The sequence below is a fragment of the Thunnus albacares genome, chromosome 4 (genome assembly GCF_914725855.1).
Source record: "Thunnus albacares chromosome 4, fThuAlb1.1, whole genome shotgun sequence".
NCBI classification, from domain to species: domain Eukaryota; kingdom Metazoa; phylum Chordata; class Actinopteri; order Scombriformes; family Scombridae; genus Thunnus; species Thunnus albacares.
In genome coordinates, this window is record NC_058109.1 from 9,639,674 (window position 1) to 9,657,728 (window position 18,055).

At 39.2% G+C, this 18,055-nt stretch overlaps 1 protein-coding gene across 2 annotated transcripts in view; it reads left to right on the forward strand.

Moving 5' to 3' along the window:
- igsf21a (immunoglobin superfamily, member 21a) overlaps window positions 1-18,055 on the forward strand; it is a 187,871-nt gene that overhangs the window by 89,243 nt on the left and 80,573 nt on the right. For both annotated transcript variants that reach the window (XM_044347688.1, XM_044347689.1), the window contains exon 3: window positions 16,144-16,265. In XM_044347688.1, the coding sequence (XP_044203623.1) occupies window positions 16,144-16,265 (122 nt within the window). The remainder of the gene's footprint in view (window positions 1-16,143; window positions 16,266-18,055) is intronic.

The following is an 18,055-nucleotide window of genomic DNA, read 5'->3' on the forward strand; positions in this document are numbered from 1 at the left end:
TAGTTTGAGTTTACAGGTTATTACCCTTGTCAAAAATCTATTAACTGAAAATCTCATACTAGGGGATATTGAAACCAGCTGTTGACTTTGCATTGCATGCAGCAACACACTGACTGTAACATGCCTCTTCATTCACCTTGGCATTAGTAAATGGTAGACATTTGTTTAAAGGCGTTTGCTAATTTACTGCGCCAATCAACTGTAAAATACAGTTCCATTAAATGCCAGCACATCCTCTGAGCTTTGGTTTCTTTCAAGGGAGTAAGAGGCTTCAGAACATTGCCAGCTGATGCATTTTATAATGTTAATGAACTTGTCAGAGTCTGGATGATGCACACAGAGGAAGTAGCCTGCTTTGACTGTCTGTCCTTCCCCCAACACTTTTCTTTGCAATACACTTAGATATTAAACATATTTGTGTGACAACAGCCAAGTTAAGTATTAAAGGACTAAGAACGGTTGCTTTCATTAATTGTGACTGAGATAATAAGCTCACCATGCAACCTCAAAAGCATCTGTTTTCTTTTTCATTATCTTTGTTTTGGGCACTGTGCCATTGTCACAGTTCATCCTTAAAAGCAGCCAACCAAAGGCTTTCATATTTTATTTTATTTTAAATTTCAGAGGTATAGCCTTTGGAATATGCTAAAAGTCCAAGAACTCTCTTTCATCTAGGGTCTTCCTCATAATTATTGAGAAAGCTGTGATACTGGCTTGCATTCGGAGGCCTGCATCTCAGCTGGGATTTTATATGGTCTGGGTAAACCCTTTTCCTCACCAAGCTAATGACTGAGGCATTCTGAGCCAGGCAGCATCATGCAAAATTAAATCCATCCTTCATTTCCCTTTTTCCTGAAAAAAAAAAAAAAAAAACACTGTCTGCCAAACATGTTTAGATTATTTGCATTTTGTTTTAGCGTAGCAGTAATTTGTTAACAAAAAAGCTTACTGAAGCTCACCCTTGTTGACCAAGTCACAGCAGAGTGAGCACTGCCAAACGTGCAAAAAACACAGAAATCATAGCCAAAAATTCCTGGCAGCGATACAGTTTAACTGACCACAGTCTTCCTGTGAGAAACATATACAGTGTATGGTGTTGTATTTGCAGTTCTTAAAAAAATATGTTTATGTCTGTGTCCTGCCATGTTATCTGGTAACTTTTGAAAACCCAACTTCTAAGCATTTTGAGGGAAAACTATTTATAAGCATGGCATGTCCGATCAGCTGCCTGTTTTACTTTAGATACTTTTTCACCTCACTGAAGTAATCACTAGCGACACAATAAAGGGTACATTTACAGTTTATGACAGAAGCTTGCCCAGGCATCTGCTAGAATGCTATCACAGGAGTATTCTCAATTAAAAGCTACATGTTCTAATCTTGTTTGATGCAACCCTGACGTAACTGTCCTGACGTGTACACCCAAGCGATAAATCACTCACAGATAGACATCCATAGATGGTTGACTCTGTGGACCTTGCTCCAGATTACTTTCAGTGCTACAGAGCAACATGCAAGGCAAATATCAAGACTGTAGAAAAACTTTCCTGCAGCTATGTAAAAGCTGGAAATGTATTATGGTGTCTTTTTGTAGTGCGTGTGTTTGTTTGTGTGATAATTTAAAATGATTTCTGTGTGGTTTCAGTGAGTTAATTGGCAGTGTTTCATCCACATAATGGTTTGTTGGTCAAAAACTACATGCATATACTGCATTTGAACACACAAAATGTATATTACACTTTCACCTAATTCTACCACATAAATGCATCATTTAGATTTAAAATTACCTGGTGACAATTTGATTTACATGCAGTAGGGTGTCTTGCAGATCAGGTATTTAAAATGTCTTGTTGTTTACTGGTTCAATTACACCATTCAAATTGGCACATAAAAGGCAGGGATACATAAAAACCAGTTAGAATTTATGGGATTAGATAAATCTGTCACAGGGTTTCTTTCTGCATCTTTTGAAAGCTGTTAAGATATCTCTGAGGCAAGCCATTTTCTCCCAGTATCAGAAACATGCACTGAATGTACAGCTCAAACGAACTCCCTGATAAATTGAGTTGAGAACAGTGACAGAGAGATAAACTGAATTGTAAAGCAGCTGTGATGCATTAATAGAGTGCTCTGACGCCAGCAGTCCTTTGCAAACATCTCCACCGGGACACTTTTAAAAGATAAAAACATCTGATTGGATCCATCAATATGGCTCAAATGTAGACTTGATGCCCCGCCACGCCTTCCACAAATCTCCTCGGTAGCCTCACATTTGATTGAAACATTCATGTTCTTTGGAAAATGTGTTGACATGTCCGTTTTATCCATGCAGTCCATATTATGTGTATGCAGAATACTGCGCTATGTGAAATGAGCTTCCCTGCTCAGAGAAAACTGGGTGACTGTGTGGGCACTTTCTCAAGCTGATATCCCACGGCTCTTTCTTTGTTTCAGATTTGCTCATCAAACCTAAAATGTGTGGTTGGCAAAAAAAATACAGGGCCTCTATCACAGAAACCCACAATATAGGAGAAGAGTTATTTTCTTCGCTTTCATAGCCTACTCTTCCCCTTCTCACCGACTTGACCATATGAAAAAATGTTTTAAGTCAAAATGTTATTTTAATTTAAGGTAATAGCTTTCTTTAGGTAATTCACAAGTAGATGTGTTGCACTTAAAGACATCTGAACAGGCACACATTAACAGCACAACATGGTTAAGGTATTAAATGAGAAAGACCTATGGTAGCTTTTCATGACCTTTTTTTGGTCTGTTTGTCTTTTGTTTCCTTTCTGCTACTGAACTACCACAGAAAACTTATTATAAACAAATTGCTGAAATGTTCCAGACAAGCCCTGTAACCCATTTCATCATGTAAATGCCTTTGCTCTGCATGAAGGACTTAAAATGCCTCTGTCATACAATTAACATTGATCTCCACAAAAGGGACACATCAGTGGCACTCGTAAGACTTAACCCATGTGTGATAAAAATGTTACTTAGTTTTGTTTTCCCCCGGCGTCTTATATAGGTTTTAGCGGCAGAACTCTGTGATTTTCTCTGTACACTAAAATATTTTCCCAAGGATTCTCTCAGTAAGGAAACAATTGCTTTTTTTTTCCACACATGTGTTTGACAGCTCTTGCTTGCAGCAGACTTGAAGCGATGTGCACAACACAAGGAAAGAAACTAATGAGAGGAGATTTGTGTAGGGGGGAAAGGGGAAGAAAGAAGCGACGGATTCTTTTCTGCTGCATCCGACTCCCTCTTTGTCGTTATTATTGTCTGCTGCTTCATTAGCCAGTGTTGCTTCATCACACAGCCTTGAAATCCCTTGGCCCTCACCAGGTGACTAAAACCTTCTTTAAACATGCTTTATATTGCTTTAGTCCCCAGATGATAACAAGGTTTCATTGGCACTACCACTCTTCTCCCTTTTGCATGGCAAGGCTGTGGTTTCTTGTTTCATTGCTACAAGCAAGTAAACATTTATGCCTTGACATGCTCACATTGTTTTTCCCAAGCTTCTTTACTCTAATTGGAAACCATTGTCTTTGGTGACTCTAAAGACCATTTTCCTCTCAGATGAACTGCGCTAATGAATGCACCTCCTTGGACTGCAGATTTCAGTGGACACAGAAGTGGCCAGCAAGTACAAAAGCTTGAAGAGAGTGAACTTGTGAGGGATACTTTACCTTACAATGTGCTTTAGTACAGCGCTGGTGAGCTGGAATGTGTCTGGTGCTCGTCATTAGGCCAGCTGATGGATCATTGCAAGGAGAATGTGCCCAGGAGGAAAAGGACAGAGATCAAATGGGCAGCTCGTCTCCCAAGTCTCGTCTGATTAGTCGTTCTGTCCAGACGCCTCACACTGAGGGGCACGTGGGGTCTGGCTTCTGTGTCCATCTCAGCACCAAGAATGATGCAAGGCAATGACATACACTTCTGGCACCCGAGGGCATCATTTTCCATGCTTTTATCATCCGCTGAGTACCCCACATCACGAGCCAGGTTATCTCACAAGCTGACTGCGGTTAGAGGTGTGTTTGGCCACCTGGCTCAATAGGAAGCCAGCGAAAAGGTGGACCAATATCAGTTCCATCAGAGTGTTTCACAGATGTCAGTATGAAATACAAGGTAGAGAGAAGCTAGCTACTAGCGAGCTTCAACAAGCAAATTTAAAGATGAGCTTCATCTTCATGTGTAATTTTAAATAGCACAATTTGCTGTAATATGGTGGCAAAAAGGATTGGATATTAAGACAATATACTGTATGCAGTGAGATGATTGTGAGACATCAACTGTGACAGATATTGACATATCATGTAAAGCAATTTTGCTATCTCTTTAGTATTTTCTAACCCCACAACAAGCCAGACAAGACCTTCAAATTCCTCACCATATCAGGAGATAAACAAAAACGTAGCATTAAGGTTAAGGCTACCACAAATAATGTCAGGCCACTAACTCTTCCCTGTTTGACACCAGGGAATGAGGCAGAGGGAACGTGCTTCGGAAAATGAATTGTTATCTCATTTGAGACCCTTTTATGTCAACAGAGCTAGTGTCAACGTTCCCACAGGGGAATCATTTTATATTATGATTACTACTGCTAAATAATATTGAGAAATAACTCCTTATTTAAATTGCTTGAGGGAGATTTATCTCAGGCTCAAAGGTATAATGTGTCTATGTTATTGTATGTATGTGTGTGTGTGTGTGGGGTGGGGGTGGGAGGGGGTGGGTTGTTACTGTTGACATACTACAGGTTCATTTATAACACTTCAACAAATAATTCAAATAATTGGCTTCTGCTGTGAGTGCATGATGTCCCTGCTAATAAATAATAATAATTATACATTTAATTTGTACTGCGCTTTTCATTCATCGTGAAACTCAAAGTGCTACAGTATTAATAACACTGAACACGCAATGTAAAGAAAATAATAATAAGAGTTAAGATGAAAAACCTTCCTGAATAGAACGGTTTTTAGGCCTTTTTTTAAAAAAAGAGACTAGTGTCTGTGCTGTCCTCAGATGGTTAGGAAGAATGTTCCAAAAGCGTGGTGCATCAGAGCAGAAGGCTCGATCCCCCATGGTGTGGAGCTTAGTACTGGGGGCCTGGAGGAGCAAGCTGCTGGCAGATCTTAGGGTGCGGGTGGAGGTTTGTGGTATGAAATGTATCACAGACCAACTAGCAAAAGAATATAATAATAATGTTTTTACTTTAATTAAAGATTTGTTGTTTGAAATATCATAAATCAACATGAATCACTGGGGGCACCACAGCAGACATTTGGAAAGAAGTTTTATGCACACTACTGCACAGATATTAGCAGTGTTTTGGTGCCTAATTAATGTTGTGTCATAATGGCCCCTAAGTGATATATTTAAGTTAGGAAATAAATTTAGAGTCTGAGTACAATAAAGGTATCGCGCTACCGTCAAATCCTGTCTGCACTGTAGACACATCAAGACAAAAAGATAAAGCAGTGGAACATGAGATTAGTCGTGTAGAGTAAATCAGGAAAATAGAAGCATTTAATATTAAATTAGAATTTTTGTTCCTCAGTACTTAGCTCAGTTGAATGAGGAGACAAAGTCACCCTGGAAACAAGCATTAGTAGTAAATAATATGAGCCACTGTCTGCTTCCTCAATTTAACTCAAGCATGTCTTATTAAAAATGGAAAAAGGGCCCATGCCACATTAAGGATTAGAAATTTGTATTTAAGCATGAAATGAGCCCTATGCTGCATGCTGTACAGACAGATAAATGTTTCAACCCGACCAGAATACATATTCTTTGGATTTGCATGAAACATGGGAACATTTGGTTCAAATATGTACATTAGTCCTTCATAACCTGTCTTAAAACTCCATCACTCTGATGAATAAATTGGAATAAAACATGCAACAAAATTCTTTTATTTTATCTTTATATGTTATTTTTCCATACAAGAAGCAGTGCTGACATTAAGTGCATTGAATCTGTTGTTTTTGTAGGTGAAATCAATCATTCTGTGGGATGTTGCTTTAACCTTTTAAATTTTTCCTGCACAGTAATCCCTGTGTGAATTTCTGCTTTCAACCAATTTCTGTCAGAGGACAGTTCCAGTGATACATTTTCTCTCAGTATGAAGACAGAAAATGCTTTATCACAATAAACTCACTTATAAAATTTATGAAGAAAACAAAAACCTTTTGTCTATTTTAGCATTCTGCCAAATTCGGCATTCTGTTGTATACTCACGACCTCCTTTATGATTTATGCGTTGAATAACACTCCCCATATATCCATCAACCAACAGATGCAGATGGTGGTTCCAGTAATCTGGAGGATAAGGAATAAAAAAAAGGGGGGAGGAAAAGAACTGTGAAGCTGCAAACATATGCAGTCTCGTTATGTCCACAGTGGCCCTGATGTCTTTTAAGACCATCTGTTTTCCAACTTGTGTGCCCTTGTGAGCCAAAACCCATCTGTGATATAAAAAATAAAATGGCAAAAAAATGTTGTCGGACCTAGGTTTGGCAGACAAAACTACATCATTAGTTATATAATAAAGGAAAATTATTTCTCTAGATTGTTCTTCAATTAGCTGGTAAACAGTCATAATTGTTGTGATGCAGTTTTTATTTTGTGGTTGATCACTCACATCAAAAGCAGCACAGTAGCATTCTTGTAACCAGGCTTATTAACACCATCCACATATATACATAGACGCTGCATCGACTGCTGCCAAGACTGGCCTCCAAACAAATAAAAGTAAATGGGCTGCAGTTTTTTCTCGATCAAAAAGCACCATAACGTTTACATTTCTCAACAGATTTCAATGAGTTGTTTTTAAATTCAAGGTTTATGATCTACACGGAGTAAAAAAAGAGTTTTGAAAAAAAAAAATGCTTTTTTCTACTTCACATAGTTCATAAATCCTTGAATATAAAAACGACTCATTGAAATTGGTTGAGAAATGTAAATGATATGGTGCTTTTTATCCACAGCTCCCCAATTTATTTGTATTTATTTACAGGCCTGTGTTGCCCGGTCCAATATGGCAGCAGCATTGACATATGATCCAAAGGCCAATGTGGCGTCCATGTACATGTGTCTATGTCTATCTATGTGCAACACACTCACATGAACAGCAATTGCCTGGAGGAGAAAGTTACACACATATACAATCCCCATGTACAAATTGCACACTGTACTGCTAGAGTTGCTGATAACCACTGACAAGTTCCACTCAGCAATTATGTGTTGCTGCAATGTAAGTTGTTGAGGCAGTGGACAGCATTACTCATTCCACTTCTCCAAACTTTAAACTACTATCACCCCCACATTTAAACACCCATAACTCACATATGCAGCCACTTAATTACATACTGCCACGCAGCTTGCATTTCATGCTAATAAGTTATTTGGACTTTGACACAATACATTATCAGTGCTGAATGCAGTCATCCTCATTTGTTTTAATTTTGTAATTTGCATATCAAGCAACACGCACGTCCAGTAATAGGGACAAAGTGGCTCAGGGTGAATCAAGGCTGCAGGAGCCTGGAGGTCAATTGGGCAAAACAATAATTCAGCCAATGAAAACCAGAGCAAAGAGAGTGGAGGAGAGAGTCGGGAATATAATGAATGGAGCAGAATATATGTGCAATTGAACAGAACAGAAGCTTAGTTGACACAAAACAAGAAACAGGTGTAATTAAATTAGAAACTGTATACATTACTGCATGTATTTAGGTGCATGTTGTCAGTGGTTATGTTTCTGTACCATTGACACCAACAAAAACAAATCTCTGTGCCTTTATTCAACTGAAAGTGAATAAGATGACTGTTACTTTGTGGGAGATGGACACCATAGGGGTTTGGCAGAAAAAGCAGAGGATGGCGTAAGAAGTGAGATGTTTCATCAGCTAAAGACAATTGTTCAGATACAGAAATGTCAACTGCTAGTTGGCAATACAAAACAATCCGTGCAAAATCCAGGAAAAAATACTGTGCAATAAACCTATGATTATAGCCAGAATGTGAGTATATGGTGTCTTATCCCTTTAAAAAATTATACATCACATCGCCTATATCTGTAAGGCGTTTGTGTCAAAACAGATAAACAGCATAATTCATTCAGAATTCATCAACAAGATGAAAACATTTCCAGTGGCTTACAAAATGAAGTAATGTAAACAGTGTTAATGTTTTATTGTATTTTATTTTATTTTCCCATCCATACAACTTGACGTTTTGGTCAGCTTTGCCTTCTGTGTCCTACAGCAGGTGCCCAGCCTCTTACAGCCTGCCAGCTGTCTGATAAAGACATTGTCAAAGGAAGGTGTGAGCGTGGAGTCACTTAATGCACATTGATCAAACAGATTAAGGACAAGTGCCCACAATGATGTTCTTCCCCCAGCACTGCATCTCATTACCTGCACGTCCTTGATAGAACCCTTTGATATTTAGTTGAAGTCACTGTATTACATAATATGCCACTAATTGCTGAAGTTATGTAATCCTTTATTGTAATTCTCCTTTTAGAGCTTGTAATAATTTGATGCTTTATTCAGTTTCAGAGATGATGCTTTTCCTTTATTCTGATTGTGTTCTCTTTTGATAAATTCCCATACTAATAGAGAGAAATAGTAAATACCATTCCTCTATACATAACCATGGTTATTATCATAGTGTTGTGGCGAAAAAAAAAAGCTTCTTAATTTAACAGCAGTAGGCATTTTGGTGCATGGATAGTATTTTTTCAGCTGTGCCATTATTAGCATCCATTGTGCTCCTGGAATGGGTAACATTTACAGAATGCTCCTGAGAATACGTACAATTTTCTATTGTTAGCTAATCAGCTTTACGGCGCAATTTGACAAGAAGTGCTTTGCTCAAGGGCATCTCAGTGGTAATTGTGGAGGTAGATGAGTGATTCCTTGCCCCGGTTTTCTGAGCCACTCTTGGAAAATGAATTTTTCTAAACTCTAGCACCACTTAAAATTCGTTCAGGAAGGATGAGCTGTTTTCATTTTATTTTTTCACTTTTACCACTAGAGTGTGCTTGAATGTAGAACCGACAATGCTGCTCTACTATATATAATAACTATATAATAACCAATATACTGTAGATCAGCAGTCTCCAACAAGTCTGACCCGCTTTGATCTCATCACCTCTTCACTGTCAGTCCACAGACAGCCTGTCTCCCTCAGAATGACAGCCATAATAACCATCTCTGGATGGCCTTGTCTCAGATGGCTTTAGATAACACTCTTGCATAACGCTTAACTGCCTGAATTTATACCCTGGCTATGCCTGACCCTCACCCTGCTACCTTCAGGGTGTAGCTAAATGCAGCTGGTCTGTTCCTGTTGGTGGCACAGTTTTCATGAAGCCCAGCTCTAATCCTTGGATGTAATCTGGCAGTTCCAGCAGCAGCCAATCACAACCTGTTTGCACTCTGTAATATTGGAATGAAAATGCCTGACAGCAGAGTGAGAGCATGTGACACCAATAATGGCCCAGAAAAAATATCTGCAGTCATAATGGTGTCCATCTTTACCTTGTGTGTGCATAAAGATAAGACCTTTAAATGACAAAAGAACATTACGCTGGCTTCCAAATTCAGTATAAAAATATATTTCGGGGAACAATTTAGGATCGTAGATTTTACAAACATTTTACAAGACCTAACATAAGAGATGATCGTAACACTGCCATGAACCATCATGACAAGTCTACATTTCTAATAAATATCCCCAAATCACATTGAAAGGATATGCTAAAGCTTGTTGAATTCTCTGTCAAAAGTTTTGAGCGTATTTCCCTATAAAGGTGATGTAAACTCACTTTTCCTGCAAATTCAGCATCCATTTAAATTAGCGTGGAAGTGCATGATGAGCCAATCTCAGCATCAAAGGTACTGTTCATATTTGCATCATCAGTTAGCTACCAGCCTGAATTAGCTGCGGTTCCCCACTGAGAGTAGTGACAGACAGAGGGAGGAGAGGAGCCTGTCATTTGAAGCATGAAATCCCTTTAACCAAGTCCTCTGTCACTCAGCAGCCAGTAGGGGAGCACAGCATGCAGAGCTGTAAAAGCACAGGTTAAGAGGCAGGGCCACCAATGCCGCACACTGGATTTGCTTACTGAATGAAGATCAACATTACACAGCACATCCACAGATGTAGCCATCACTTATGGACCACCTCAGTCAGCAAGCATACCACACCAACACCTCAGTGTTGCCCGTAGTTACACTTGGCAGCTCTAAGTGCCGCAGACTAATAAAGTTAATACATGATGCACTTTTATTCTGCTGCATCATATTTTGTTCTGTTTATTACACTTTTTAGGTACACCACTTTAACAACACTTTCTTCTGTATTGTCCCTACTATATCATGCTTTGTGCTCCATAAAAGCAATGACAGTGAATTTCATCTTTGCATTATTCTTGTACCCTAGCACTCCCTTACCTCGCATATTGTGTACCTCCCGGTGTGTACCTCCTAGTCTTTTGCCTGCCTGTTTGTTACAGCACCTCAAAAGCTCAGAGATATGTAGTTTTTATTCCTCTGAATTTAATGGAATGGAAAGGCTCTGTGCTTTTACGAAGTAATGTTGATCTTCTTTCTATTTTTATTCCAAGTATATATTTTTATCAGCTATGTACATTAATCAAGCTCATGCACACATGTTACATATGAAGGATAGGCTTCAAGACGCATTATATATAATTTTGAAGAAGGTCATGACAAGATATTATATTTTGACTTTTCTCAACACAGTAGCAAACAGATATAGGAAAAGAAATAGAAGAAAAAAATCATTACTGATGATAAACAAAAATATAGCAAAATCATTGTTATGACACTATTTCATAATAATAAAAATAAACATTACAAGTAAATGTAAATTGATTTCACTTTCTGCCCTACTCTGAGATGTAAGGTCTGGTTGTTAAATGCCAACATTATATTCATTTTGTTCTTGTGTACAGCAATGATACCAGTTTTACAAGTAAGACAATGTCTCCCAATGCTTCTGCCCTCAAAAAAACACTTTCAAAAAGACACTTTGTGAAATAATAATATTAGACAAATTAGTGTGAATATGAAGGAAAGTGCCAAACTGGTTCATGGCAATGGTCTGATCATCTCTCTTGTTGCTGCTTGTCTAAGTCTTTAAAGGGACTGAATGGGAATAAATTTCATTAAGACGTTATTTGAGAGCAAGGTACGCTGCTGTCCATCTAATGAAAGTTTTAGACTTGTAGATTCAGATCACAAAGAAATGCCAGTAGAATATGAATGAACATTTTTTTAGCCATTATCATCTACTTGTAAGACAGCATGTGAAGGACATACTGTTATTACTCAAACCTTGGCATAACATTAAACTCCATGAGGTCTTCCACATCTTTTTGCTTGGAGATTCGAATATCCTCAGTAATTCTATGCATTTTGTATTTCATCTCTCTTCCTAACCAGCTGGAAAAATACTATGAACGACTAGTTGTAGTGATTTTCTGACTGCTGCCTGAAATTATGAAGCGGGATACAGGTTGAATCTCTCACAGTTGGCCTGCAGTGTGTTAGCTGAATTTCCTCCAGTGGCTGCTGATGCAGCTGCAGCCTATAAATAGGCCCACCCCAGACAGACAGAGGGAGGAGGGCTTTAGTTAACCCCTGAGACCCAATCCTAATCTGACCCCAATAATAGGAGGCATCATTAGAGAGTCAGCTCAGCTGACTGGCCAGGAAGGATACAGGCCACCTTTCGCCTGGAAAGATTTTGGCATTATCACATCTCAGGAGAGGCACAGGACCCTGTTTTGAGCATCTTCAAACTCAGCTCATTGTCAGCTACCTGTCGTGGACTCCTCTTTTGCCTGCTGGCTATTCCCTCAGCCAAAATCTATCTGCTATCTGCTACAATGCTGACAAGGGAGGGGTGGCTGAATCTTTACCACTCATGCCTATATTTTCATATCTCCAGATAGCCAAATGTTGAAGAGGTTTAGTGCCTCCGTGCCTCATATGCATTACATGGCTTGGATTCAACAAAACAGTTGTAGCAAAGCTTTGCTTCCCCAACGGTGCTTTTCTGCAATCAAAGAGTATTCATCTCCCTCTTGCCCTCCCTCTTGTACAGCCATTTTGGCACAGTTTGGCTCTCTTTCTCCCCTCCCACTCGTTCCCTTCTCACTGTTCTTTTCCTTCCTTAGTCAGTCATTTATACCACAAACAGATCCCCTTGTGGGCATAGAGAGACATCCACTGATGTGCAGATTCTTTCAGATTTATTACTCAGGGGTTTACGGGTCGGTCTTAATTAAGAGGTGAAATCATTAAGGAGGGATAGATAAAGAGAGGGCGACACAGACATGACCTGTCTTAGGCAGAAATCTCTTCTCTGGTCCTTATGGCTTCTAGACAACCAAAAATCTGACACCTGCATTATCCACCTGCAGGTTTTTCATGGGGAGGACTGAAGCAATTGTAATGCTTGTTGGATTAGATGGACTGTGAAAGAAGAGACGACTAGAAAAATTCTCTAACTCAGCTCAGTACTTCAGGGCCAACAGAGCATTTTTACACTGGTTTATGAAGCCGTGTAACTCCAAAGTCAACTGCAATGTGTTTGGGTAGATCGGAAGTGAGCCTTCTTGCAGGGGATTTGTAAACTATTGCTATTGCTCATCTGTGTAAATAAGCAGGCACGTTTTCCCCCTTATGTCACAATAGCAATGTGAGTTGTCTTTCACTTTCACTTGGTTATATGGAAATAAAATGACTATGAAATACTGATAATGTGCATATCACAGGCATAGATATGCATCTGATCTGAACTAGTGATTAAACTAACAAAATCCTAAAAGAAACTACAAATATAAGATCTCTTTTGAAGTGATAATTCAAAAGCTTTTGTAGTTTTTCAATTCTTCTTGATGCTAAACACTCATTGTGGTGTTTTTCCACTGTACTTCCAGGAGATCACTTGGCAATTAGACACTCTGATGTCTTTTTTCCCTGGATTGTGGTAATGATGTTTTAGTTTCTGTTGGTGTAATGTCTTTTTCAGCACTACTAGGTAAGGTTATTGCTGCTCGCACTAACTACACAGTTCTGTATCTGCCACTGGAAAATGTTTCACTTTCATGGAAATTGGAAATTGCCAACCTGATTACTTTGTCAGTGGTTGTCTTTTCCAAAGACACAGGGCATTTAAGGTGTCAGTAGAAAATCTGTAATAGTTGCAATGGATTGGATTTAGTCAAGCTTAGCTCACAAACAAATACAGCAGGTTGGTCCTATGGAAGGTCTTTGTCATTTAAGACCTGACCAACACCCACATAAGGACTTTGAACAAATACCTTGAGGGTATCATGTTAGTGCCAACTCAGAGATGTAGCTCCAACAGAACAGCGTTGCAGTAGAACTATTCTCAGAGGAACCAACAACGGTGCTTGTATGAAGGTCCACTGGAGGATTGCCAGTGGGCTATAAGGCCTAAAAATGTAACTGCATAGTTATAAAAAGAGATATTTTAGTTACCTTACTGACAGCAGGCTAATTATTTTTGCATGTGACTATTAGACAAAATGTATTTGTACTGAAAATGTATTTGCGAGCATGCTGATGAGACGTGTTAACAGGGTGAGCAGACTAAATGTTAACTGCTAACAAGCTAAAATGTTCTCAACCCAGAATTGATGAAATGTGTCAGCCACTGTTCCCTAAAGGTTGAACACCTCAATAGCTAGTTTAGGTCATGTGGGAGGCTGCTGTTGATAAGTGCACACAAATCATTCAATCACAAGCATGAATTAAGTAATTTGTACACACTTTTTTTCTCTACATGACACCTCCTGGGCTCTGTAAACAAGCAAGCTTCAATTTTAAAAAGAGGCTTGTTGTCTGACTTAAGGCTACTTTATGGCAGGTCACTCAACACTTTCGATAAGTGTCGAAATTACGTAATTTCAACAGAAAAAAGTGTTGCAAGACACTTTCCTTTCATGTTGCATGCACTTGGAAAATTAAGTCGTGCACACTGTCATATTTTGTTGTGCAATGTGATTGGGTAGTGTTACTAACGTCACCATGGATATTGTAGTTTTCACTGAACTTCCTTATTAATATTTTTGGTCTGTAACTTGAGATAATTTGTCCTTTTTTAATTAGTTTAATTAGTTTACCGGTCAGGATGATACAGTAAAATGTAACTAAACAAGCCGGCTGGAGGATAGCATCTGGTTACCGTGGAGACAATCGAAACTTTTCGCCATAGCATAAATTGAAAATGTTGCGAGACTATTTAATTTCTGTTGAGCAACACTTATAAAGTGTGGAGCCACCTACCATAAATTAGCCTTTTAGTTGTTTACACTTAACGGTAGTAAATTATTCTGGAACTGACAGGAACATAAGCCGATGAAAACTGCAAACAGGAAAATCCTTTTTTTGGTATGAAAATATATTTCATTTAGTTTCACAAGTTAACACACCAACACTAATAATGTGTGATATTGAGAGAGATAAAGGCAAACAGCTGAAAACCGACTATTTCAGTTTTCATTGACAGTTTTGCTGCATAATTTGTCTTTATAAATGCTTGCCTCATACTGTATTAATCTGTAATGTAATCACGTTATGTCTCGGTGACATTTCATTATTAATCCAGTAAAAATATGCTGCCTCTCAGCCTCACATATAGGTATCATACATCACAAAGGTTAAGGGAGGTATTTTTTTTTAAGCTCTGTAGAAGCGTTTTCACATAAGGTGCTGTACAGCCATGTCAGACAGAAATGTCTCTTGACTCCCTATGGTGATGTTTCTAAAAGGTCCATTACTGTAACTACAGTGGTGGCACAAGTCTGGGTGGTTGGAAAGCACAATTTTCAAACATGGCTTTGCTTTTAGAGACTGACCTTTTTCTGTTGTCGCTCTGTCTTCTACAGCACAAAACATAGCCACATTATTGCTCAGTGTCTACACCCCTGAACTGATATTAATAAATGAGCTGATGGCCATATTCTCAGGTCCTTGACAAGGGTGCCAAAACTTTTTTCGACCAAATAGTGTCACAAAACTCTACAATCACTTGCTGAAGCAGGTGAATGCTTTGAAAAAGCCTTGCAAGTAATCATCTTGACCTTTAATATTTTAGATCTGTAAAAATATCCAAAAGCCTTCCTCGTACTGGTTACAGGTGACAAAGGTAATTTATTTCTGCACTCCTGCTTTTGGTTGTTTCAGCATTGTCAACTCCCTGTGCAGTACCACTTAGCAAAGTAAGCCTGAGGCAGTGTGCTTTCTCTGGAGGCAAGAGGTTATATGAGTTACCCCACATTCACAGGGAACAATTGTTTGCTCTTATAAATACAATTTAGCTTTGTCTCTTCATGAGGCGATGTGTACATTATACATTATACGGACTAATCATGAAATGCTTTGACGTTGTTTACCTCACTGAAGGGATTGGATTGGATCAGAACGATAGCATCTTCACTGGCAAACTGAAGAAGGATTCCTGGCCCACCAACAATTTCCTTCTTCAAAGCAGCATTAGTGGCTCCATTAAAATCCTGTCACCCTTTTTCCTTTATGGCTGCCTGTGGCTTCTCGGGAGAGAAGAAATCACAGTCATTCAAATGCTAAGTGACTTTAGCACTCCTGTGAATATTAGACAGGAAAGAACTACTCCATCATCTACCATGCCCAGAAAAAAAAAAGATGAGACCAGTGTTTTGAATATCCTATCCACCTACCTCTGCAGTATCTCGTCACAAGCCATTACCTCTGCAGAAAGCAGACTGCTTGACACATACAGAACACTGTACTGTGTCAGTCTTCATTAAGACTTAACCATGTGCACGAACACATACCAGCAGCTGCCTAACAGACTGTCTCGCTGATGTTATCATGTCAGCAGGTTTTCAATCCCTTGCTTTCGGGCATTATAAGGAATGTGCTTATCATGGCTGCAAATAAATCAATGAAGTAATTGCAGGGAGGAGTACTATCTACACTCCAGGCCATGAAACAACAGGTTCTCCATGGGGGCAAAAAGGTATGCCCTGTCCCATCCATCATTAGAGGAATCATCTTATTAATGCTCTCTCTTTTTGCTTCACAGGTCACAGATGGAGGTACCATCAAGCAGAAAATCTTCACTTACGATGCTATGTTTAATACCAATTACTCTCACATGGAGGACTACCGCAGACGTGAAGACCTTGTCTACCAATCTACCGTCCGGTGAGCCTCAAAATCAATTACCTTTAATTTAAAACAAGACTACTTGCTTAACTCTGCTCTTACCTGCATTACCTCCACTGCTTTTGCTCCATTTGTGTTGCAGCAATGGTGAATTGCAAGATTTTAAGCTCACTGTAAAATCCAACAACCTCTTAATGTTATGATACTAAATCAAGAAGAACTCCTGCTCAGTGATATACAACTTCATTCCCAGCCATCTGCTGTTGGTCAGACAAGGCTAAACTGGAGTGACCGGACGAAGGGGTTAGTGCATTATTACATGAGGACAGGAGGTGGTGGCGAACTCTAATCATCATCTCTATTCAGGATAAAGAGTTTAGTGCGAAAGATTTAGCTAACATCTGGCTAGGCCAGTCTTTATTCCAGCTGTATTGGTACTTTTACCCCAGGTGACTTCACACAGCCACACTGTGTATACATTAACAGGTTTTACTGAGAGAAAGCAAGAGATAGAGAAGGAGAGAGCAGGAGGAGGAGGAGTCATCTGGCTCTGGTTGGCTTGATTACACGTTTAAGGCGTCCTGGGGACTGTCTTCTTTTACCCCAGGCCTCAACAATACGGCTGGCAGCTGTCTGCCCATCTCCTCATTTCTTGCTCCCTCTGCTCTGACTCTCCTCCTACTGCAGATATCCTTGTCTGAATGTTCAGCAACACAAAGAATGTGCAAGCCATATATTGCAACTATGACTTCATTTAAAATTGGAATGCTTCACACTTTGCATCCTTTTGTAATGATCCTACTTTCATCATTCCCTTTCATCTCATCTTTGTCCTGCTGCTTTTCTTTGATTCACCTCATGTACATTCCTTCCTTTTTGTATTTTTTTCTCCTTTTTCGCTGTTTCCATCTCTTTTCTCATGTGTGGTGTGGCTGCCCAGCTGAGGATGATTTATCTGGACAATCCTACTATCCCTTTGGGAGAGTAGGCATCATCACAATGAAATGGTGTACACACTTACATGCACACAGACATGGAAACATGAATGCACACACAAACAGAAACTTGACCCCCCACGCCTGGACACCCGCGCACACACATAAACAGAGAGTGAGAGAAAGTCTAATACAACACACCGAAGGGGGTAGGATTTCAAATGAACCAGCATCCCAAACAGCTGGATGCTACCTGCACTGACCTGTATCCGTATCTGTATCAGAATGCTTAGCCTGTGTCAGTCAACCAGAGAGAAATGTTGACTCTTTCTATAGTCACACCATTCCTCCAGTCAGGAAAAATATTCCCTCTGACTGGTCACGGTCCCACTTTCATGCTGTAACATAGAAGCTCAACACTACTAAGAAATGCAAAAGGCTGAATTTTTACTTGCTATTATCTCCCATTTCCACCTGAGAATGGTAAATCTTCTGTACAAAGCCTTAGCAGTCTGACAAATCCACTTGTACGACCAGAAATGAATGCTTCAATATTCTGTATCTTTTATAAACTCAGAGCATTTTGTATTTTAACATTTGCATTTTCAGCTTTTCCTTTTTCCTTTTCGTAGAATACTTTTGCTCATAGCAGTATGTGATTATTGTGCTATAATAGAGTAACACTAAGAGAGGTGATTTTTCTCCTCTCATGATAGCTTTCCAATTATTAGACAGTTTCAAAAGTGACATTGATATTGACTTCATCTAAGATTGCCTAATCTTGCCTGGCTTTGACAGCTATTAGTCGTAATCTTTCAAAGAATGGAAGCAGCTGTAACTTTTTCTATATTCAAGTGCCAATGCATAGATTAGTCCTTGTAAGACAAATGACAG